This window comes from Gymnoscopelus braueri (genome assembly GCF_963280865.1).
Source record: "Gymnoscopelus braueri genome assembly, chromosome: 3".
Taxonomy (NCBI): domain Eukaryota; kingdom Metazoa; phylum Chordata; class Actinopteri; order Myctophiformes; family Myctophidae; genus Gymnoscopelus; species Gymnoscopelus braueri.
In genome coordinates, this window is record NC_137612.1 from 36,673,697 (window position 1) to 36,700,235 (window position 26,539).

The 26,539-nt window shown below is 43.3% G+C and overlaps 1 protein-coding gene across 1 annotated transcript; it reads right to left on the minus strand.

The window, feature by feature from the left end:
* Positions 1-20,988: 20,988 nt before the first annotated feature.
* LOC308082692 (inhibin beta B chain) lies at positions 20,989-26,271 on the minus strand. The gene is made up of 2 exons (XM_080424649.1): positions 25,741-26,271; positions 20,989-24,989 (listed from the first exon to the last, which is right to left on the minus strand). The coding sequence occupies exons 1-2, from the start codon at positions 26,192-26,194 to the stop codon at positions 24,205-24,207; spliced, it is 1,239 nt and encodes a 412-aa protein (XP_080280775.1). The 5' UTR covers positions 26,195-26,271; the 3' UTR covers positions 20,989-24,204.
* Between the last annotated feature and the right edge of the window lie 268 nt (positions 26,272-26,539).

The window sequence follows — 26,539 nt, forward strand, 5'->3', positions numbered from 1 at the left end:
TACGTTGGTACTGTATTGGCCCCTCCTTTTTTCCCTCCACACCATTTATCTTCATTGAACGTAACAGATCTACAAGTTTGTAGAAGATGTGAGCATGTAGATCTGCTATATATATATATATATATATATATATATATATATATATATATATATATATATATATATATATTATATATATATATATATATATATATATATATATATATATATATATATATATATATATATATATATATATATATATATATATATAATATATATATATATATATATATATAATTACGTTGGAGAATTACGTCCCCACAGGTAATAGGTGTGTGGTAATAAGACCTAAGAGTAAGTGAGTGTTAACATGTAACAACAAGGTCTATGAGCTGTGCTGATGAGCTGAGCTGTGCTGATGCAAGCTCTTACTGGATCATGAACTATTAAATCCAGTTGCCCCTTTCCTCATTGGTACATTTCCCCACACCCTAACTTATCTTCCAGGAATAGGCTTTCTTGGCATTGGAACTGAATGTTTCTAATAAGGTTGATCAGGATGTAATGCTAACATAAGAGGGGAACGCAAGGAGGTCACTGGAAATGTTAACGCAAACGCAGTCTGTGTTGTCTGTAGACATTTGTTAACAGGATATAGACAATATAGACTACCACTATAGTTCATGTTTGTTGACCTGGTAATGTCAAAATTGTAAGTATTTTAAAATAACAGTTCTGTTTTAACTTAACCAGAGCTCAATGAATAGATGATACATAATCTCAATTGGGTGTCCTTTACAATCAAATGTTAATTTCATTTATTTTACCATTTATTTAACAATATGAGTCCTATTGAGGTATTCATCTATTTTTCAAGGGAGCTCTGGCAAGAGACACAACAAGAGAAGAAACAAGCAGAATATTTACACATTACACTGAAACTGCACACCTCATACAGAGTAGAACCAGTAAAACAAATTATACATTGCACTTTGTCAGGTAAAATAGTTGCAAGCATCAGTTTTAAGGTGTGCAATTATCACCTTATGGAATGACGTACAAGCGAGCCCTATATACTTCATCATACGATGAATAGATAAAATAGACAATCTACAAGGTCACAAGTGCATCGCGATGCGTAGTGAGCTTGTAGATCTGTTGTTTTTTCTATTTGTAAAATATTTGTCCAAAAAGGTACGCCAGCTTGAAAGTGATTGACGTGTTTTTGGAGCTGAGTCCATTAGTTAAAAGCAATTTCCCCAAATTATGTGGAAGGGCGAGGCACAGTAAAAGCAGCAGTTTCGGTGAATGCAAGTTGTGACAACTCATGTTCCCATTGAAAGGGTATTTTAAATAGTCAGGGAGTTGCCCTATTATTTATTTATAAACAAAAATGTGCCTGTGAAGCTGGCACATTTTCTCCCATAACCTAAAGAAGTCAGGCCTGTCCTCTCTTGCAAATGATAATGATGAGGAAGAGGAGGGGTAGTGGACGGCGGACACACATCCAAGTGTCCAGGTGCAGGACAAACAACAATACATGAATACAACAAATAAGGTGAAAAGTTCCTGATGAAGATCCTTGTGTGATCGAAACGTTGAAACCAGCAATGAACAGTGGAGCTTATTCTACCAGTGTGCGAACCTTATTTTTATTTAACCACTTAAACCCTATATGGTTGAGCAGAGTCCCTCAGGGCTACTAGTGTCTGTTCTGTAATCTGTTATTGTGGGGAAAGCTGAAAATAGCCGATCGATAAGCTTGTCGATCTGCTATTTTCTGCGAAAGCTTAGACCTTGCATTCGTAATAAATGTAAGGCACCGTACAGTACAAGTACAAGGATGCATGTATACGACATCACCATAGATAGATATATCAGAGAGATAAGACTCTTGGTGGTACTGAACAACTTTATTTAAAAAGGCAGCACGTGAGTAGACAATTGTGTCATCTGTGTAGAGGTGAATTTCCATAAAGTTCTTGACACATTTGTCTTAATCTTGTTTTGCCAATGGCTTGAATGGCGGGTATACAGCACATAGATTCTACACATGTAGATATGTGGCAGAGGCTGGGGTAAAGCTGATGTATTCTAAGCAATGTTGCAGGGAGGAGAGTATGTTTTTAACATTCTGAAAATGTTCTGATCAAAGGAAATTAACTGGGGGAAAAGGCAAGAGACTGGCCAAGCTAATGTCCCTTCAATTGATTACTTCTCCCAGGGATCATTATCATTGAATCGTGATTAAGAATCAAGGAAGACTGTTGACCAGCATTGCTTTGCATTGTATATTATGTTTTTAGAAGTTTAGCAGTCCGGCATCTGGGTAGCACAAGGGTTTGATTGATTGAATATTTTATTGACCAAATGGATGACACAAAAAGCCAAAGGCTTATTTCCATTGTGGTCCTAAACATTCAACACTCAAACAACTGGACAAAACAAAAGTGCAACAACAAACAACTACACCAAAATATAGAAAAACGAAATGTACAGATTAAATTCATGATAATCCTACGCGAGTAAGGTTCCTGTGGAAACTGGGGCTTGAATCCTCTACAATGCATCCTGACTGGGCGTTCCAACTAACTTAATTGGGGTGTGTTTGTGAGTGGGATGCCAGGTGGGAAGGGCAATCTCTGTCGTTCGCTGCAATAGCAACTCCTACAGGTTGGTTGGGACACCTGTTTAACAGGTGAGTGGAACTGGGAAGGATAGCTTATTCCTCTGCATACACCTCCTGGTAAACCTCCTCAGGTGTAAAGAAGCGATTGGCGACAGGGTCAGCAGTAACAGGGACTGCATGGGAGAATTGGTATAATGCCTACATTGAAAAAGAAAAGTGGGAAAAATATCTATATATAAATATATTCACCTGTTTCCTAGGCTGTGTGTTTTCCACTTCCTGTTAGATTTCATTGGATATCATTAGTCATCTGACCAGTTTCATTGGATTTCATTGGATCAAATTGACAGGAAGTGGAACACACAGAGGAAGTGAAAAGCCTAGGAAACAGGTGAATAGAAGCTTAGCAGCCCAAAAAGGGGCACATATGTTTTTGTTGAACAAAAGCCCCTGCCCATTATAGATAGATAGACCTTTACTGATCCCATGGGGGAAATTCAATCATCAGAGGCAGAACACAGTTACAGGTTAAGAAGTAATACAGCGAGCTAAGAAAAAACATTACAGAAATAGAAACACCATCAATAATGAACAAACAGCATACAACAGTAAACACCCTCTACAACAGTAAACACCCTCTACAACAGTATACACCCTCTAGGGGAAGACAAAAGATGGGTAGGCCCTATGTGACTACTAACTTATCTTATGTCCAAACCTATACCTGCTACTCCATTACAGCACTTCTTTGGTAGGTTCTTATGAATCTACATACATACATTGTGATACAAAATTCCCCTATTTGCGTGTAAAACACGCAGTCAAAAACAAAGAACCTGTGGTCTTCGGACAATGCCTACATTGTAAATTGTCCCTGTTGGTTGTAGTATAATGTTCTACATTCAAGTAGTGGAAAGGGAACTTAACCATTAATAACCATTATAATTGGTTGTCCTATGCCCAAATGACCAAGCTGCATAATGAGCAAACCTTTGTTCATTTCTCATTGTGGTTATTTTTTTTATACTAACATGGTCTTTGGCCTGTCAAATTTGTGTTTCTGGTTATTGCTTGAGAATCTGAATTCTGTTTATTCTTTTTCAAGAGACAAGAGATCCCACAGAACCACCTCTTTTCCAACACATTTGGTTTATTGTGAAGTCAATTTAGTCAGAGATTCTGGAATCCTTGTCTAAGGATAGCTTGCCATGGCCCTCCTGTCTGCTGATCAGAAACGTTGGTTTCTCCTAAGTAAATATATGTATTTAGAAAATCCACAATGTGCCCATTTGGAAAATACAAACAGATACCTTCATATTCCAATTTGAAATTCAAACATTATTTGACGTCTTTCCTGCAGCTTCTCCTCCATGAGTTGATGCAGCTGAAATGATCTTTGTTGTTCATCTCAATGAATGGTGTTGCTCGTGTTCTTAGACCATGGAATATTGCAAATTGACATTGGGGATAAATGTTCATGAAGAAGTTTTAAGTTGCTTTAATAACCAGTTTTAAAATGTGCCTTATATCCAGAGTTGATATCTGTCCTCCTCAGCATCAGATCAGAGATCACCCAGGCTTTAGGTTTCTGGAGATGTCAAGTGAAACCAAAATATCTAGTGCCCTCTGTTGATCAAACTGTGAATAACCACAACGTCAACGTGCGTCCAAATTGCAGTATTTGGTTTGGTTAGGTCGGTGTGGTTTGGGTGGTCAGTGGTCAGTCAGGACAGGACAGCAGAACAGTATAGCACATAAAAGTAATGGACATTAACATTGTGTAAATGAATAACCTGATTATGGTAAATTAACAATTGGTTTAACTGGATATATTTCTTACTTAGATTAATGTGTGAATATCCTTACTGCCACCAAATGGCAAAATGAAAGCCAGCTAACTGTTAATTTCAACTAAACAAAAACATTTGCAAATAAATAATCATAGTGTACCAGCACATTCTGCTCTCTCAACCAGCATTAAAATGTTTGATCTCAGTGGGACTTACCTGGATAGATCAAGGTTGAGAGAAAAAAAAACACACCTTGATATTATAAATAATTGGACTTTAAATGTATTTTACATATAGACTACCACAGAATACTTTTGTGCTTTCTAGCCTTGTCACACATCCAGGCCAGCCACTTGTCATGGCTTAACAGTTTTATCTCCCAGAACTGAACAACTCTATTGGAATAATTATTCTCAAATTACTATTTATGGTTGCTAGAATTTCAAAGTTAATTTGATGGCATTTATCCAAGTAGGCCTATTTATGTACGTATTTTACATATTTCGTTTCGATTTTGCCTAGCTTATATGATTAAAGTTTTTACGTTTACGCAGCCATGGGTTTGATAGGCTGTCTGGCTGCTGATTAAAAAAGTATGCAGGAGCTGGCTGATGGTCAAGTGGGGCGGAGGGGGGCATTTCTTTATACGGTATGTAGGATATTGTTGTGCCACATTTGTGCAACAATTTACATTGAAAAGGCTTTATAACAAAGAGAGGGATCAATATAGAACACGCTTCGACCGCGGGGAAAGTTCAAGAAAGCAGGTCCTACCGAGATTTGAACTCGGATCGCAGGATTCAGAGTCCTGAGTGCTAACCATTACACCATAGAACCGTTGCGTCTACATGTGATTACCGTAATATTTGTAGCTTTAATGTGGACAAATTGTATTTCGTATAGTGATCCCATTCCCAAATCATGTACAGGACTACAGGCTAACTAAATTAAAGCTCCTTCTACGGGAACATTTATATTGGCTACATCAAATGAGTCTCATAAAAAAGACTGTAGGTACGGATTAGAAATAGGACACATTGGTCAATGTTCCAAGACGTTGGCTAGGATAAATGACCACAGATTCAAATAAATTCCCTAAAAAACAGCTACGCTAGGCTGTGATTTTTATGTTACCCTCTTTTACTAGGCAAAATCTAATTCTTATTCCAATACATTTTATTGAAATAAATAATCCTATTAGTGGCGACAGCTAAACAGCAACATAGTTTATGAAGTATTGTAATGACTGGTGGTGCCACTGGTGAGTTGCTGATTCCCAGGAAACGCCATGACAACTGCTTTTGACAGGAAACTCTTCTATTTATGGATTGCAGACACAAATTAACTGCCAAACAGCTCACTGTTATATTCACCTTATTCTTCGCCCCTCTCCAGGGCGGCGCCATTGCACCCTACAGGGCAGCGCCATCGAGAGTTTTTCTCTGTGTGCCGCTTCATTCAATATCTGTCCACTAATGTAGCCCCATTTAGAACCTCTCCCTCCGCTATGTAGCTCCGAGATGAGGTCCTATATTTCCCGGTGCCGTTTGAGCAGGACATTGTCGCACATTTTCCACTTTACTTTCTTACCCCTTTCTGCACATCGTATCCAAAAAGTAAAGGTTTTCTGAAACGCACAGATGTTTTAAGTTATACCTGGCAATAAAATCTATCCAACGAGTTGAAAAAAGTATTTAATTCGCCTCCGTCTTCAGCCGGTTCCATAATATTTTGCATTAGAAGATGCAATTCAACATTTGACCAGTAGGGGAATCTCTACGTAATGTTATCTCTACGGGCGCAACTCTTGCGCAATGTCTTAAAAACATGTAACCGGCTGAGGACTCGTTGGATAGATTTTATTGCCAGGTATAACTTAAAACATCTGTGAGCGTTTCAGAAAACCTTTACTTTTTGGATACGATGTGCAGAAAGGGGTAAGAAACATGTAAAGTGGATAATGTGCGACAATGTCCTGCTCAAACGGCACCGGGAAACGAGGAACCTCATCTCGGAGCTATACAGCGGAGGGAGAGGTTCCGTCGGAGCTATCCACTAATGCAGGTAATCAGCAGTGTTGCCAGATTTTATAAGAGAAACAAGCGGCCTGGTCTATGAAAACGCCCAAATGAACAGCCCCCACCCCCCACCCCCACCCGCCCACATATATTATTATGTTCCCCACATTAAACACATATATGGCAAATAAATGTTTCAATATATGAACATAAATCAACACAATTATTGACTAATAACACATGAATCTCCTCAATGCATTCCACATAGCAAATAATAGGCTACCACATCAATAGAACAACAAAGGTGTGTGTGTGTGTGTGTGTGTGTGTGTGTGTGTGTGTGTGTGTGTGTGTGTGTGTGTGTGTTATGGTGTGTTATAAATAGGACCCAAAAGTAGAACAGCCGAACCAGGTTTACAAGCAAAACGTCTTTATTAAACGTTGATTCAAACATCCAAAATAATAAACTTAGGCAAGGCGGCTGATTGAAAGGCAGGCAGGCTGGCAGGCAGGCAGTAGGCGTGGAGGTACAGGATCTGAGACAGGGAGACAAGGAGTTAGAGATTGCCGAATAGAGGAAAAAACTGAGGAGCTGAGGCACAGGTATTTTACCGGTCGACAACTTAATAATCTGGCAAGGGCTGGAGTCCAGAGCCAGGGCTTTTATCTGCTGGGCTTGATGAGCAGATCACTCCCAGGTGAGCAGGCAGCTCCACAGCCCGATGATGGAATTGGAAGGTAACGCCCAGGCAGACCATCCCCACGCCCACACAGCACACACCAGACACATAGGAAAAAAGGAGAAAACAGCCAGCCCATAACAGTACCCCCCCCCCCTCAATGGGAGCCTCCAGGCGACCCACCAGGCTTGTCAGGATGGGCTAAACGGAAGTCCCTGACAAGCTGAGGGTCCAGGATGAAGGATCGAGGAACCCAGGACCTCTTCTGGACCGTATCCTTCCCAATCCACAAGATACTGATAACCCCGGCAAAGGGGGCGAATATCCAACAGCCGTTGGACCGTATAGGCAGGGTGGTCATCAATGATCCGGGCAGGTGGAGGGGGCTTGGATGGAGGGCAGAGAGGACTGGAGGATACTGGTTTAAGTCGAGACACATGAAAGGTAGGATGAACCCTCATAGTGCTAGGTAACTTCAATCTGACAGCAGATGGATTGATGACACGTTCCACCACAAATGGCCCAATATAGCGTGGAGCCAATTTCTTAGATTCAACTCTGAGTGGAATATCTTTGGATGAAAGCCAAACACTCTGACCTGGTTTGTATTCGGGAGCCCGTACCCGATGGCGGTCAGCGACACGACGGTTGTTTTCAGCAGAGCGTAGCAGAGCAGCACGCGCCTCTTTCCAAACCTTACGACATCTGCGGAGGTGCAACTGGACTGAAGGAACAGCCAATTCACTTTCCTGGGAGGGAAATAACGGTGGCTGATAGCCTAAAGAGGCCTCAAACGGAGACAGTCCTGTGGCAGCACTGGTTAAAGAATTATGAGAATACTCCACCCAAACCAGATGTGAACTCCACGATGCAGGGTTGGTAGCAGTAACACACCGTAGGGCAGCCTCCAAATCTTGGTTAGCCCTCTCTGTCTGGCCGTTCGACTGAGGATGGAAACCAGAAGATAAACTCACAGTTGCACCCAATGCTTTACAGAACGATTTCCAAACCTGAGATATAAATTGGGGGCCACGGTCTGAAACAATGTCCAATGGAATACCATGAAGGCGGAAAACGTGGTGCACTAACAGATCAGCAGTTTCATAGGCTGTAGGGAGATTTGGAAGGGCCACAAAATGAACTGCCTTTGAAAAACGGTCAACAATGGTGAGTATGACAGTGTTACCTTGGGAGGTGGGCAACCCAGTGACAAAGTCAAGGGCTATATGGGACCATGGACGACTTGGAACGGGTAAAGGATGCAACAGACCAGCAGGTGGACGATGTGAAGATTTTCCTCGGGCACAGACGGAGACGAATGCCCGGGCATCTGCCTCCATGGCAGGCCACCAAAAGTGACGTCTGAGGAGAGACACGGTGCGGTTCCTCCCCGGATGACAGGCAAGGTTGGAGTTGTGTGTCCATTGAAGAACCTGAGAACGAGCTGAATCAGGAACAGGCAGTTAGGTGGACCATTCCCTGGGTCTGGCTGTGTTAGCTGAGCCTCCCTTATTGCCGACTCAATCTCCCAGGAAACAGCTGCCACCACACAGGAGGGGGTCCGGACTGGTAGACTGCTCATCAGGAGTATGCTGGCGGGACAGAGCATCAGGCTTGACATTCTTAGACCCAGGACGATAGGTAATGGTAAAGTTAAACCTCCCAAAAAATAAGGCCCAACGAGCCTGGCGAGAATTTAGACGTTTGGCTGATTGAATATAGGCTAAGTTCTTATGGTCAGTCCACACAATAAATGGGTGCTCAGATCCTTCTAACCAATGTCTCCACTCTTCCAATGCCAGTTTTACTGCTAATAGCTCCTTGTTACCAACATCATAGTTCCGCTCGGCGGAGTCAAGACTTTGAGGAAAAAAAGCACAAGGGTGCACCTTTTGATCCTGGCTAGCCCGCTGAGAGAGTACTGCCCCAACCCCTGTATCAGATGCATCAACCTCCACAATAAACTGCAGAGAAGGGTCTGGATGAACTAAAATAGGGGCAGAGGTGAACAGATGTTTGAGCTTACAGAACACCTGTTCTGCTTCTGAGGACCAGCTAAATGGGACAAGTGTGGAGGTAAGCTTATTAAGAGGTGCCACAACTTTGCTATAGTTCTTCACAAAGCGGCGATACAAATTTGCAAACCCCAAAAATCTTTGAAGAAGTTTACGGGTAGTAGGTGTAGGCCACTCTGCTACCGCTCTGACCTTCCCTGGATCTGCTCTCATCTGTCCTCTCTCCACAATGAAGCCCAAAAAACTGACCGTACTGACGTGGAACTCACACTTCTCGGCTTTCGCGTAGAGTTTATTCTCCAACAGCCTCTGGAGAACCTGGCGGACATGGGAAACGTGATCAGACATGTTCTTGGAAAAAAAATATATATCATCAAGATATACGAAAACAAAACGATTCAAAAAGTCCCTTAACACATCGTTCACCAAGGCTTGAAAAACCCCAGGAGCATTGGTGAGTCCAAAAGGCATTACCAGATATTCGAAATGTCCCAATGCAGTGTTAAAGGCAGTCTTCCACTCATCTCCTTTCTTAATCCTGACCAGATGATAGGCGTTCCTGAGATCCAACTTAGTGAACACCGTTGCTCCATGGAGAAAATCAAAAGCAGAGTTCATTAATGGCAGAGGATACTTGTTTTGAACAGTTATGTGATTAAGCCCTCTATAGTCAATACAAGGGCGCAAGGTAGCATCCTTTTTGGCCAAAAAAAAAACCCCTGCACCCACAGGAGAGGAAGATGGTCGAATAATTCCTGCAGTTAAAGAGTCCTTAATGTATTTTTCCATGGCCTCCCGCTCAGGACGTGACAGATTGTAAAGTCTACTAGACGGAAAAGGGGCACCAGAGAGTAGATCAATTGCACAATCATAGGGGCGATGTGGCGGTAGAGAGAGAGCCAGATCCTTTCTAAAAACACGTACCAGGTCATGATAATTAGCAGGAATAGAGGACAAATCCACAGGTTCAGGATCAGGGAAAACAGTGACCTCTGCAGGGGGCAGAGCAGATTGCAGGCAGGACGAATGACAAAATTTACTCCAGCTAATAATTGTTCCAGCAGACCAGTCAATGTGAGGGTTATGTTGCTTTAACCAAGGAGAACCCAGCACAAGCGGTGTTTGAGGAGAAACAATTAACTTGAACTGAATCAACTCCCTATGATTACCAGACAGGATCAAAGACACAGGTGCAGTTTGATGAGTAACACAGGCCAATAATCTCCCATCCAATGCATTTACAGTGAGTGGCCTTTCCAGGTGAACTAAAGGAATCTTAGCCTGGCGGGCAAAATTACTGTCCAAAAAACTGTCATCAGTGCCCGAATCAACTAGAGCCGAAAGCGGCAAAGACACCTGATTGACACATAAAGTGGCTTGGATCTGCATTCTGGTCTTGGATAGGGTTGAAAAATCAGCATGGCTCACCAGTACCCCCACCTCTACTGATGAGCCGGGTCTTTTGGTCGAATGGGGCAGGTAGCCCGCAGGTGACCCATTTGAGCACAGTACAGGCACTCACCCGCCCTCAGCCGACGAGTGCGCTCAGCGAGGGACAAATGGGCCCGACCCAGCTCCATGGGCTCCTCCTCAGTGACACCTGATTGAGGCGAGGGATGAGGTCTCACAGCTGGTGGTGTAGAGCGAGAGGGAGGCAGAGGATGGGGACGGCTCACTTTCTCTCTGCGTCGTTCACGCAGCCTGTTCTCCAACTTAATGGCAAGGGTGACAAGAGATTCAAAATCAGTGGAATCATCACGGGAGGCTAGTTCATCCTTCATTTGTTCACTGAGCGCATTAATAAACACCCCACGTAGAGACTGATCACACCACCCAGCATCTGCAGCCAAGATTCGGAAATCCACAGAGAAGTCTGCTACACTCTTGGAACCCTGACGAATATTTAGCAGACCTTTAGCAGCATCCCCACTGTGATCTGGGTGGTCAAAAACGCCCTTTACTTTTGACACAAAATCATTGAAGGAGAGCAAGGTCATAGGTCGACTTGAATTAGCTGCCTCTGCCCAAGCCAAGGCCCTTCCTCTCAGTAACAGTAACCCCATCACATAATGTACCTTAGATTGATCTGTAGGAAAGGTAAGTGGTCTCTGCATAAACACCATGGAGCATTGGAGGAAAAACCCCCGACACTTATCCAGATCCCCGGAAAACGGCTCTGGGTCCAGAGCATATGAATCTCTGTCAGCGGGTGGAGCCGCAGGTGGTACAGGTTGCTGTGGGCCGGCAGGAGCGAGAGGTGCTGCTGGATTGAGTTGAGTGGTTAACAGGTTAATTGCAGTGGCTAATTGGGCAATCTGATTTACCAGGACTTGATTACTGTTAGAGAGTTCTTGCAAGGCTTGATTGTGTCGTCCCAATAGTACTCCTTGCTGATTGAAAGGCAGGCAGGCTGGCAGGCAGGCAGTAGGCGTGGAGGTACAGGATCTGAGACAGGGAGACAAGGAGTTAGAGATTGCCGAATACAGGAAAAAACTGAGGAGCTGAGGCACAGGTCTTTTACCGGTCGACAACTGAATAATCTGGCAAGGGCTGGAGTCCAGCGCCAGGGCCTTTATCTGCTGGGCTTGATGAGCAGATCACTCCCAGGTGAGCAGGCAGCTCCACAGCCCGATGATGGAATTGGAAGGTAACGCCCAGGCAGATCATCCCCCACGCCCACACAGCACACACCAGGAAAAAAGGAAAAAAGGAGAAAACAGCCAGCCCATAACAGTGTGTGTGTGTGTGTGTGTGTGTGTGTGTGTGTGTGTGTGTGTGTGTGTGTGTGTGTGTGTGTGTGTGTGTGTGTGTGTCGAAGCATGTGCCAGTGAGCAATGATACACCCCGGGATAGATAGACCTTTATTGATCCTGCCCAAAGCACAATCCAGTATGTAAACAAAAGGTATAAACATAATTTACCCCAATACTGTAGCCAACAAAAACAACCCCCAGTCACAGTTGTCCATACCAGGACTCGCTACACACTCACAGTTCTGGGGTCTACCTGTCCCCAGAGACCCATGCACTTACATAAAGTCCCAGAGGTGCTGATATGTCTCGCTCCCTTCACTTTCCAAAGCTCCATTGTCCCAGGGTGAGGGGCATCTGGTGTGGAGAGGGCTGGTGACCCTCTAGTCCTGGTGGAGAAGTTTATGGCCCCCTACCAGGCCAGCTACATGTAGACCACAATTTGGTCCAGGTATAGTCCTCATCACGGCAGATCTACACCAATTTTTGCACACACGCGCATATACGCACCCACACACTTTGATATTGATATCAATTGGATCTAAACAAACGCGATGTACACGCCACGCATACGCTCGCTTTGAAAAGTCTGGTGTAGATCGGCCGTCACGAGCAGCGAAGATGTTGAGGGACTGTTCCAGTAGGCCCCGTTGCTGCCAGCACTGTACAGAAGACTGGCCCTCTCCTGCAATACAAACGGCCTGGCACTTTGTGTCATTCAGCCCACAGTACACATACAGCCCTTTGACTTCGCATAGCTGACTAAGTCAATGTTCAGTGGGAGGAGAGATGGGATGGCAGTTCCCTCAATGTGCCGCCCTAGTTAGGTGGGAATTAGCCTCGATATCCAGGCTTTTATTTTCCTTCGCGTTTTGCTCAAAAATAAAGCCTGGACCAAGCTGTTGAAATTTCTGGCATAGGAAGTGGGAGTGGAAATGGGCGTGGAGCCAAGGAATCCAGGGGGGCAGAATTTGATTGTATGACCTAAGTATTGGAGATTACTCTATGTAAAACTCTGTTGTGAATGTTTTTAGCTGGGATCACTCTACCCAGGACAGATACTCTGGTAAAGGAGCAGACACGTGGACTCCAGAATGTCTTTTGGTTGTCTTTATATTGAGATTTGCAGCAGTACATGGGAATGGCAGATTGGATGATGGATGATGATATGAATGTTAGCAAAGGACTGTATTTGAGTGGTAGTTCTGTAAACAGATACAACAAATGCACAATTATTTCAACTGTAAATAATTACCTCAATAAATGAATTAGCTGCATCACTAATAATGTACAGCATGTATGTAAAATTTTGTTAAGATGTACCAACAATTCACAGGGTAATGAAATGCCTTTACAATTAATAGAATGGCCATTGGCCACAACTAGCTGGCCAGGCTAGCTTAAATTAGCATGTGAGCTAACCAACTCAGCAGCACAGAAATACACACACATATGGCCTCAAAACGTCATGTACCCTACACAACATTCTCTACACATAGCAGCATTAAACATTAATATAAGTTGTGCAATACAGTAGTAACTTACTCTTCATGAACGCACTCATAAAATAAAGGACGTGAGACGCTGCGGACCGTCTCAACGTGAGTTCAATGTAAACACTGAGGACCCCAACACACGCAGGGCTACATGAAGCCTGACTGAAGTGGAAAACTTAGTTGGCCAAAAAAGTGCCTGAACAAAACGACGTAATATGGAATTCAGGATACAAAGAAGGGAATTTATAACAGCCGCCCCCTGAATAGCATGGCTATGAAGTAAAAACAATAAATTCCTCAAGGTGGTACCTCAGTCCTTGTGTCAGTACTGTCCTTAAGAACGGCTGGCAAATGGACCAGGTGTGCTACTGGTCGCGGGTAAGTGCTGGTGAGTGGGTCTAGAGTGTAAGTTACTTTTGGCAGGAAAGCGTCCCACCGCCCCATCAGGAACCTGTTCAGCATGAGACGGGCTGGTTATGAGGCCTGTGTGGGGGAACCTGCTTGTCTCTCTTGGGGGGTTGTGGCCCATCAATCCGATGGCGCTGTGCCATTTTCGCAGATAGACGTTGAGCTTCAGCTTTCGCTTTGAGCCATTCTGAGAGGTCTCGGAGGTTGTACGGGTTTAGGCTGTTTGTGTTCAGGCGACCTTGAGCCTGTAGATGCTCCACGAAGCTGTCCCTCGATTGGTTGGGGAGCTTACTCAGGAGCCGATCGACATGGCCGGTCGACATCACTTCCATCCCGTTGGGCCCTTCCAGCGACATCAGCATTGCCACTAGCAGTTTGATGTTAAGGGCGAAGCTCTGGAAGGCTTTACAGTCTCCTGCTTTGAGATCAGGGGAGTTCAGGATGGCTGCAATCTCGCTTTGTGCGAGTTGATGTGGCTGCCCATATTGCCGCTGTAAGGCCTGTATGGCGGCGGTGTAGGGCTGTGCATAATGCCTGCAGGACTGGGCTATTAGCCTGGCTTCATCCAGAACCAGGTGCTCCATGAGTACACGGTACTTGTAATGTTCAGAGAGTTCAGTATGGGGACTGAGTAGATGGTCCAACGCCATCTTCAGGTCAGTGAATTCTCTTTCACTATCATGCACCAGGTTGGGCAGTTGAGGTATGGGAACTGGCTGCCTGTGGGGCTGGAAGGCGTATGGCGTCTGTGGTGGTGTATACAAGGGTTGAGGAACATACTGGACCGGTAGCGTTGTTACAGGTTGATATGGCACTGGGCCAGGTGTTGGAGCAGGATGGAGTTGATAGGCTAGCTGACTGGCATATTGGACTGGCAGGACTGCTACAGGCTGGGTCGGTGCTGGCCGGGGTGCTGAAGACAGTTGCTGGTAGGCTCGCTGAGTTACTAGAGCTGGCTGGGGCTGAAGGACAGGAGCAGGATAGGGCTGATAGTCATATTGGACTTGCTGGGCTAATACAGGTTGGAACGGTACTGAGCCATATGCTGGAGACACGTGCTGATAGGCTGGCTGAGCTGGCAGGATAGATGCTGATTGGGACGGTACCGGGCCATATGCTGGAGACACCTGCTGAGAGGTCGCCTGGGTTACTGGAGCAGGCTGGTGCTGATACACCGGTTGAGACTGGTAGCTCTGTTGGCAGTGCACTCAGGTATTTGATACGCTGGCTGTGCAGAGATGACTGGCGTAGACTGGTGCGCTGGTTGCAGGACCGCTGCAGGTAGGTGTGGTGAAGGTGCTGCTGCCCAGGTGGATGGTTGGTAATGTGCAGGCATAGCCGCTGGGTGCTGGCTTACTGTCTGAAGGGCACGTGCAGCAGGTGACTGTGGCATGGCTAGGGTGAGCTGATGCTGCTGAGGCGTCGCTGCTGGGTGCTGACCTACTGGAGAGAGGGCAGGAGCAGCGGGTGACTGGTGTGCGGGTTGCAGCGCCGTTGCTATCTGGTATATTGATTGTGCAGGCAGAGCTGGTGCGTAGTGATTTGCTGGATGTGCAGGTGTCATAGGCTGATATAGAGTCTGTGTGCCCGTTATGGCACTACCGTGTGTAATGTCTGTAGTTGGTGACACAGGCTGGTTCGGCTGGTAAGCAGGCTGGTACCCTGGAGCTGTCGACATTGATCGACCCATGTGGCCCACTGCTTGCATTGTCTGGTAGTCAGATTGCACCATAACCATACTCGTCGTGGTGGGGGTTGGCAACGTAGGTGCTGCTCTGAACAGTGGTACAAAGGTCATTGTAGGCGGTATGGACTGAGCCAGCATGTGGCTCTGTTGACTTTGGCTTGACATCGAGGCTGTTGTTGCTTGGGGGTAACCAGAGCTGCTTGTATTGAAGCTGTGTTCGGTTAGGCTCTGACTGTAGCAGCTCTGTTTTGAGGGGGGTGCTGATTGGAGTCTCTCATGCCTGTTCTGCAGGCTGGGCATGTTAATAGCACATGATGCCATGTCCCATTCACCTGTCCTATTGACTGCTCCTAGTGCAGATGGACAGGTAGATGGCCCGGGCGTGGTGTGTAGCTGGTCACCTGTAGCTGCAAACTCGGTCTGCAGGCTGAGTGACCGCAGCTGCTGTACGCTGGCTTTCATGCTGTCGTCTTTAGGAGGGGCAATATTAGACATTAGGGACTGTGGCAAGCTAACCTCATAGCCTTGCAGGTGTGCTGGAGAATTTCTTTTGGTTGTCTTTATATTGAGATTTGCAGCAGTACATGGGAATGGCAGATTGGATGATGGATGATGATATGAATGTTAGCAAAGGACTGTATTTGAGTGGTAGTTCTGTAAACAGAATGAAACAACAAATGCACAATTATTTCAACTGGAAATAATTACCTCAATAAATGAATTAGCTGCATCACTAATAATGTACAGCATGTATGTGAATTAACATTTAGTTAAGATGTACCAACAATTCACAGGGTAATGAAATGCCTTTACAATTAATAGAATGGCCATTGGCCACAACTAGCTGGCCAGGCTAGCTTAAATTAGCATGTGAGCTCGGGCACGGTGGCGCAGTCGGTAGCGCTGTCGCCTCACAGCTAGAAGGTCCTGGGTTCGATTCCCGCCGGGGACGCTGTGGGCGTTGGGGGCGTGTCTTCTCCTCCGCGTCATCAGCGCCCATACCCTAGGTGGGGTTGGCGAAAGGGCCTACTCTGTGTGGAGTTTGCATGTTCTCCCCGTGTCTCCTAGGGTAGTTAATACCCTCACAAAAACATGTAGTAATCCTGGTCACTATACTGCCTCCCCCTGGTCAGCCGGGGCGCCTGATGGAGGGGAAGGGAACTGGTTGGAATAACGTGTTCCTTCCACGCGCTACATCCAACCAGGGAAACTCCCCCCTGTCAGGTGACAAGAAGGTCAGTTGGCTCTCATGCATTGAAGGAGGCATGAGCTCGGCCCTGGCCTCCCTAGGCTGGTGGGGGGAGTGTAGTGCCCAGGATCACTTAGCAAATTGGCACCGGGTGAAAAAAAGGGTTACAAAAATCGAGGGATAAAAATTATTTAAAAAAAAATTAGCACGTGAGCTAACCAACTCAGCAACACAGAAATGCACACACATATGGCCTCAAAACGTCATGTACCCTACACAACATTCTCTACACATAGCAGCATTAAACATTAATATAAGTTGTGCAATACAGTAGTAACTTACTCTTCATGAACGCACTCATAAAATAAAGGACGTGAGATGCTGCGGACCGTCTCAACGTGAGTTCAATGTAAACACTGAGGACCCCAACACACGCAGGGCTACATGAAGCCTGACTGAAGTGGAAAACTTAGTTGGCCAAAAAAGTGCCTGAACAAAACAACGTGATATGGAATTCAGGATAGAAAGAAGGGAATTTATAACACTAAGGTTCTAGAGTGTCTTCATTGTCCTACTGGGAATGTGCATGCAAAGCTTGACGCCGATCAGTCCATCAGTTTGGGAGATTAGCTGTGCACATACAGACGGACATACAGACAGACAGATACAAACACGGACAGGGGCAAAAACAAAATCTCAGCCTCCTGGCCTGTTGGTCTAGCGGAGCTAATAACACAACAATAGAACAACAAATGTGTGTGTGACCCGAGGCATGGAAATCCTTCTCCTGTCCAGTGACACACCCCAGGATGCTACAGTATTTTACAAGGTTTTTTAACAACCCCAAAATCTTTTAAGATGTTCAGTAAGCATTCAGCATTCAGCCCCTTAGAACTGAATAACTTGAATTGTAGAAATAACATCAAGGATGTAGGATATTGTTCTGCAGTGAGGCAAGCAGTTCTGATGTAACATGCAGAGATTATATCAGGTAAGCAGCACTGTCGTAACTGGATAATCCCGTGGATTTAAAAGTCATTTGAAGTGACCTATACATTGCTGTAACAATGCTGACAGCGCCATGGCTTCGTACACAATACATTCTTTACAGAGTGATACCGTGAATATATTTACAGATTTGAGGAAAACCGTATTACTTATACTGATTCTTTAATGTGGAAACCATACAATAATAGCGTCAGTTGTATGTGCGATAAACTTGAGGACCATAGTGATATGGTATCATTCAGGTGTCAGCTATTTTCTGACTTGCGTTGCATTGCACCAGTTTGAGCTAGCAAATAGGTTTTTAACACAGACCTGCAATTGAATAATTAAGCTCCATGCTTGGGGATTTGACTTGACTCAACAATTCTCACAATAGATGTATAGTTAAGAATTCTAGATTTTAACTGGCTACTTTCCCCTTTTGTATTAGAGACATGAATATGTCAAGCTGTTGATGACTTGGCAGGACAGGAGATAGTATCAGAGTGACCTGTGTTTTAGCTGTAGCTGTTCTAAGCATTCTACATAGTACTGTTGTTTTCCGTTAACTAGTGACATCTGATGGAGATGGGGACAGATCTTCCCAGTGTAGTCCTCTTGTGGCACCGCAGGTGACACATCTGACTGACACCTTAACCGTCCCCAGGAGATTTGTGGGATTGTGAGAGTGGAGGATTAGGTTTAGTGGCACACAACAATCAGTCGGTCTGTGGGTCTGTGTCAGTATATTAGTGAGTCAGTAGGTTTTATTCCCCATATTGGCTTGCAATCTCTTTCCATTAGCATGCTCAATGTATTCACTTCCTGCTGTCACAGAGTACACTCCTGCTCACATGTTGACGCCAAATTCAGGTTCCAAACCATAAGCACACATGCAGGTGCACATTTGGAGCGCTATGCTGTTGACCTGGTATAAAGGAGTCTCAAATATACTACTTGATCTTTTTTTAGGTTAAATTTAGTTATGAGCACAGCTGCATCAGGCCACAGAGTTTTCTGTTGAGGTTGAATTACTTGGATTAGATACTGATAGTTTACTGATGAAGCTCAACCTCCATAGCTGTTACCCTAAACTGCATTACAGTTGTTACCCTAAACAGTTGTTATAGCTGTTACCCTAAACAGTTGTTATAGCTGTTACCCTAAACTGCATTTGAGTAAAAAAATATGTTCAGCTTGTAACTAAACTCCATGTCCACATTCTAATTCAATGTGAATCAATTGTATGATTCAAGGTCAAGACACGTCAAGTACATTTTATTTGTTTTGTATTTCATACTATGTAAAACAACAATGAATTATCACAAACAGATATGTACAAAGTACATCCATCCACCCACACACACAAGACACATTCATAAACCCCATCCATCCACAATTAAAATGAAGATATTTGAAAAATACAAACATTTTATTAGTTTTTGTGGTTAATACATTTCTTTCAGGATGTGTTGTTATTGGTTGTCACAGTGGCTCTTCAGTTCAGAACCACTATTGGCTGCATTAGAGGCGTTGACAAAAATTGGATCGAAATGGATCTGGCTGCAAGTGCACTCGGTTTTGGCAATAAATACAAACACGCCTCTGCAGATTCATTGATAAATGATTTTTGGAAATAGGCATGATGTTTTTGCAACAACTATTGCAGTAGAATGCAATGAGATTTACTCCTTCACTATATTCTATGACTTGAAAAGTTATTATCTGCAAACATTAACTATACAGTTAATGAGTTATTCATGACAATTACAATTTGGCAACTAATAGAGCAATGTTTTTATTGAACAGTGCATATTCTGTATAGTGCAATGAAATAAGACTATATTTTACTGCATGACTAAAAAGTGTATCACACATGTACCACATCACATATATTTTAAATTAATAGACTATACTCTAATCAGTGCTTTATGATATATGTTTTATAAGGGGAAGATTAATCAGTGCATTATGATATTTCATCATCTGCTCATACTCAAATGCTACGAGATGGAAAATTAAAAAAACTTTTAAATCAACAGTTAGAATAAATGCAATTGGGGAACTTTCACTGCAGTCAGAGCCACAGATCATCATCTGTCCCAGGTACAAAAGCATGACATGCAATGAATACATATCAGGAGAATCCAACAGTTGTTTACATGGCAAACACAGACAGTCCATAAAACCACTTCCATTATTTGTTCGAGCAAACAGGCCCTTTGCCTTACAGACAGTTGCATTGTGATTACATCAACATATAGCACGTTTCCCACGCGGGCTAAAATTGGTGACGTTATCACTGTTTTCAAATTGCAATTAATTGTTTCTACTTTTATTAATTAATTTCTCTCCCCTCATTCCATGGGTAAAAAAACAAAACTTTTGCCTTTGTAATACAGTATACACAAGATACGTGAGTTGGAGCATGAAGCAGGAACAGCAGGTGACCGTGAATGCATCTAGGATGTATTTCTATAGACATTTCTATATTGTCTAGTTAACCACTTGAACCCTGGCATCCCTCTTCTGCGCATGTCGGTTAACATACAGTACTGTAGGTCGAAAATAGGTGAACATTCTTTCAAAATAGCACATCTACAATCTCAACACATCGCGCCTTGACACATTTTGAGCTTGTAGATCGGATATTTTTGCCCTTTGACAAAGTGGTTAACCAGAATATGGTTCAATACATTCTGAAAGCTCAAATAAACATCAAGTGACTGATCCTTTAATGGGCCATAAAGCAGAAATTCTTCATAACATCACAAGTCTAATATTACTATGGACAAGGTTCCTTGGCTTTCGGGGGTCTTTTGTGCAACATCCTGTTTATCTGCTTTAACTAGTGTGCATCAGTGTGGTTTTAATAGTAATGTGTGTGTTTTCTAACTGCTGTTTTTGACAATGCAAGTAAAATGGGAACATTAAGTTGCTTGTTTTGATTCATAAAAAACCTGTGGGAGGAAAGTTGCATGGAAATAAATATATCTGGTGTTTATACAGCGTGAATTAAAAATGTTTATTTATTTAAAATATATGATCACTACAATCATGTCATTTCATTTCACAATTTAACAAACTATTTACATTTTGTATTGGTATTACAAAGTATTTCTTATGGATAAAATATATCAGAATATAAAAATACAGATTACAGAATTTATTTGCTGGCACCATTACAGTATACAGAAATCCCTGCTGCATTTCCGCTGTGCCGAAATATTTACGAAAAACATGCTTAAACACAAATAGATAGCTTAAGAAAATAATTGGATCAACATTTTGTTTTTTGCTTAGCATTGTTTTATGTTATGCCTGCTAGTACAAGTAGTGATCTCCTCAAACACAGTAGGGTGATAAAGTGCTTAGTAAGCTTTATTTGGAATGGCACCTCAATGTCACATGGAAGCCTAGGACAGGAAGGAAGTGCTTGCATAATGATACAAATAAACAATAAACCCGAGCAATAATTTGATGTCCGCAGGATTGAACAATCAGGTGCCATAACACAGGTCGCTTTCTGAGGCAAATGTGTTTGTCACATGTTATTAAAACCAAAGATGAATATGATTAATCCATGTTGTTTTCAAAATTGGCCATCTTCATTGCCTCAAAATGGCCCGTATGTCCTGTGATTCTAAGAGGCAGCACAGTACAGAAAAACATTACAGTACTTTTGGGCCTTAAGCCGCACAGTTCGCCAGTAAAGTAAGAATAAATTCCACACACAAGACAACATCAAGAAGAGACCATAAACTTCTACACTGCTACATTTAACCTTAATTTATACTTTGGCAAAAAGATGCTTGACAAGAATGCTATACTTTTAATTGTATGTAACCTGAATTTGGCTTTAGAGTCAACTTGGTTGAAAAATCAAGCTATAAGTCAGTATGATGTCACTTTCGGATGGAAGACTTTTGACTTCCCATCATCCAGAAAAACTTTAGACCTTGGAAAACCGGGATGGCAACGTGCACGCAGCACTTGCCCAGTGACCGACCTGCCTGGCAGACCTTCACATTACCTGACACTGAAGCAATAGCTAAATGTTTGCTCATGTTACTGAAATATGTGAGTTCTTGAGTTCACTTACCCAACTGATTACCTGAATAAATACAGTGCAGATACAGTGCCCGACCGATATATCGGTTCGGCAGATATATCGGCCATTTATTTTACATTATAATTTTTTTGATGACACCGGTTGGCATTATGCAGCTGATGTGTCCCGATTTTCAACCTGGTGTCACTATTTTGGGACATTTTCATTCTTTTTTTTTTATTACAAAATATCAATCAAAACTTTGGTAATTGGTAGTCTATGACTCTCCAAAATCAGACATTGGTTCCAGAAATCTGGCATCAGTCTGGTTCTAGTGCAGATGCTGATCAAACATATTTCAGTGCATGGACAACTTGCGCACGATTCTACCAAGTCAACCTGTGTCAAGTATTTTTCAACACTGTTCAAACTTTGTCTGATAGCTGAATTAGCTGATCTATGAGCTCACAATATGTCACATCAGAACGCGTTATGAGCTTGTAGATCGGCTTGTTAATCATTTAAATTACTATATTGCTTCAAAATCTCATTAGACTGATTACCAAATTGTATATGTTATATAATACAACATATTTCCAATGATGTTTGTAAGGTGAATAAAGGTTTATGAACACATTTTACAAAAAAAAAGAAAAGGAAAAGGTACTGCATTAGTCATTAATGAGTACAGGGCAACAGGGTGAAATATAAAAATAAATACAGACTTAGCTATGTTTGGACTTTAGAATCCATTTCACCAAAGTGACTGAATACCAAATGTTCATAGTAGCACATTCACAGAACACTGTGGGAGGCACAACGTAACTTTAGTAAACTCATATACAGTATATCTATCTCATTTTTATAAAGCCTTACTTTGAACCTGCTGCAAGTTAAGCTACATTGTGCAATACTTGATGTATACATACTTTTCACAAGGCCTGAAAATAATAAGTGCTTTATGAAGATTGCACTTGGGTCATAACACTACGACCAATACATGCACATGTTGGACATCCATGTTGTTTTCTCCCCTCAGTACTAAAGTATGTTCTCAAAACTTCTAAGCCAGTGGCTCTCAAAGTGGGGTCCAATTGACCATTAGGGTTCCTTGAGAGGGTTCCAAATTGACCCTTACAGGTCTGTAACACTGTGAGTGTACAAATGGAAATTCTTGAAATTAAGAAGTTTGAGAACCACTGATTATCCCATGCAAAATGCCCAATTGCATTTTGGCTGAATAGCCATTACAACGAAAGGAACTGTTCCCATTTAAAACGTAATTACCAATTTGAACGCTAGATACATTTCAGCCTGCCAGTAATGGGTTTTGATAGACAATGAATGGAGAGCCATTGTTCTGCAGGGGAGGTGAAAAGTTGGGCTTATCATTGTAGGCCTAATTCCTTTTTCATTCACAGATGATGATTGAGATCCTCAATGCAACCCACGACAGACAGGAAACAATGCCACTGGCATATTTATTTGTTTTCTTCAGACCTAGAGGTGCTATCAGTTCTACTCCATTGTTCCTGACATCCAGGCACTGTTAACCACTTAAACCCTATTCTGTGCATGGCATAATGGCCGAACATTTGGTGAAAATAGACGATCTGCAAGCTCAGAGCCGTTGGGAGCTTGTATATGGGCCATTTTCAGAAAATACATTTGGTGTAGAGGGGAAAGGAGGGTACCAAGTATGGACCCCTGGTCAACTAAGTAAAAACAGTTTAAGTGGTTACTTTAAGTAGCACTTCAGCTGATTTAAATACTTCAATGAGTATTGGCATTATATTACTGTCATATTATTATTATTGTTTTTTTGTTTGTTTGTTTTACAGATTTTATATTCCTCATAGCTGTAAAAGTCATGTTTCAAGATTATTTCTAAATAAATTGTTTGCTCATTTTTTTATTTGTTGAAAACTAAATGTCTTTGATTTAGGTGGCAACAATATATCTGTTAAAATCTATTCCCGCCTGGATCCAAAATATATATTAAATACTTTTTGAATAACATTTGAGCATTTAGAAACCTGGAATGTTTTTGAGAAGTATGGGGGTGACAATTCAGAACTGAAGTGCAAATTTATGATGCACAACATGATCTAAGTGCCTTACAGTAACACATAGAGGAATCTCCAGCAGGTTCCTAATAAAATCTAAAAACAAGATGAGACTTGTCATCAAACTATGCCTTCTCTCTTTGGTAATACCCTGGAAGGGTTTTCTTTACATTTTCTTCCATTATATGAGCTCATAATCCTAATTTGAAACTGTACTGTATGTCACTCCAGACATGTATATGTAGCCTAATAAGGAATTTGTGGGCATGTGCATGCCTCTACATTATTAAAAAGGGTGTTTTTTTGTTGTTGTCATGCTAACACAAAAGGTGTTAATGCAAGAAAATAACAAATCCTTTGAAAGTTCTCATGATGTGCCCCCCCTAATGATTTTTTGAATGTGCACAACAAAGTCAATTCAAATGTACATTCACTTAAGTACTCCATCTCTCTCCTCTATGTGCATCCACAGGAATCCACGATCATGTCTTGGACATCCGTTTTGATGATGCTGTGCTGTGAGTTGAAGTATACCATGGATAGGGGTCGGCGCTCTTTGGGCACACAACATGACGACACTGCCGTGTTAATGCCATTGACTTTGAGCTGGCTGAAGACGGTGGCGTGGAATGAGGAGGCTATGCCCGGGGAGCCTGACAGATGCTGGGGACACTGGCCCATGCAGTAGTTCATGTGATAGCCCTCTGGAGCGATGATCCAGTCCTGCCACTGGATGTCCTTGAACTTGATGTAGAAGTCCTTCTTGCAGCACACGGTCACATCATCGCCGCAGCGTAGCGACCGCTTCCTCAGCGAGTGTCTGTGGGGGTCGTTGCGCTGACGCACCTGCGCCACCAGGAAGGGCTGGTGGGAGGTGTCGGCGGGACCACCCAGGGAGCAGAGGTTCCTCCCGTCTTCATGACAGCTCACCTCCAGGCGCAGCCGAGGCTGGCTGCCGTCCAGGAAGGCCTGCAGGGTACGAGTGATGGGGAACGTGTGCCAGTTGCTCTCCTGCACCTCCAGCATCTTCTCCATCACCAGAGTGCGGTTAGAGCTTGAGGAGGAAGTGCCGTCTCCAGACAGGAAGACCTGAGCGTGGAGGCGCGAGTCCCGGTGAGCGTCCTGGGAAGAACGGGCGTAGATCCACAGAGAGGACTGGAGGACCTGGATGCTCTGACTGCGCTCCTGCAGGAACTGGAAGGTAAGGCTGAGGCTGTCTCCATCACTCCCCACTGGCTCATCTACAGCAGAGACAAGGGAGGTTGCAAGATTATGGATTTGTTGGTCATTTTGAGAGATTATTTGAACTGTTTCAAGACATGAAACAGACAGACATGTCATTTTAGACCATTATTGCACTGAACAACTAAAATTGCAAATTAAAACAAAAAATGCAATTATTGATTGGTTATATACAGTTGCATATATGAGTGGTCTTTCTATGGATAATTTAACTTTGACATTGCCTTAAAGGTATTACATGATGCATATACGTAAAGGTCGAAATGTAAATCTTCACAAGTAGCAGTACTGTTGAATAACTCTGACATAGGCCTATATGGGAACTCTGGGATGATTCTGGGTAAAATAATCCACATGCTTCTGCTGTTTCTCTTTAACCCGCAGCATCGGTATTGTGGGGAAAGCTTTGGCTGAAAATAGCAGATCGACAATCTGCTATTTTCAGCCAAAGCTTTCCCCAATTCCCAGAAAATACAAAAACAGAAAATACACTAGTATTGAGCCCTGAGGGACTCCGGTTACCCATATGGGGTGTAAGTGGTTACTTGAAACCCATCATGAATTGAATACACAGGACCCCAATGGATACAAGCCATAGTGCTTTCTTGGGTTCAATCGTTTTAGTATTGTATTTGTATTAAACTGTACTTTCTGTGCTTTTTTTTTGGCAAACTGTTAATAAAGTAGCCTAGTATTCAATCAATCAAAAAAAATCTGTAAAACAAAAGTAAAAAATGCAACAAAACTCACCCAAATCTGCAAAGCTCACTATCTCATATCCTTGGTCTTTGGTGATGGGTAGATTATTATCTAGTTCTAGAGTGCCGTCTTGCCTCACGCGCCCCGATTGCAGTTTCCTCAGCGCGGAGAGCAGCGCCACCCGAGGCACGGTCTGAGTGATGTTGGGTCTCTCTTTCAGGTGCAGCTTGTCCAGGATCTGTTGCTTCGCCACTTCTATCATCAGTCTCTCCTCGGCGTCCTTCTCCATGGTCGGCAAGCCACAGGACGCGCAACCCGGCGGCGCGTCGCCACCAGCAGCAGTGCTGCTCGCAGCCCCAAACAATGATGCCATGAGCAGAACGGCCGAAAACGCACAGGGTGATGATGATGATGGCATACTGGGTTCCCAAGTTACAGCAATGAAGCGTATCTTATTCTTATAGGACGCCACACGTAAGGGGACGAATAAAAGACTCCAAAACATGTCCGGTCTCCCTGAGTTGTTCTGTTGAGTTCACACACAAGTTCTCCCTAGATGTTCTGGACAGCTCCACTCTAATGCAGGTGGAAAGGCGTGAAGGCAGGAGTTGAGAGAGAAAGTAGCTGTAGATATCTAGGGTTAATCCACCATAACTTGTGACACGTTGTTGGGACGCACCAATGAGCGCATCAGCCTCGGAGGAAACTTTCTGGCACCGCGTGCCAGAAATGTCGCCCTCCCTCCTCTTCACGCACACACATGCACGCACACACATTCACGGTATTCATACCGTGCTGATTTGTGTGCATGGGGTTCTCATCTTAAACAAAGCTTAGTGCTTAATGAGAG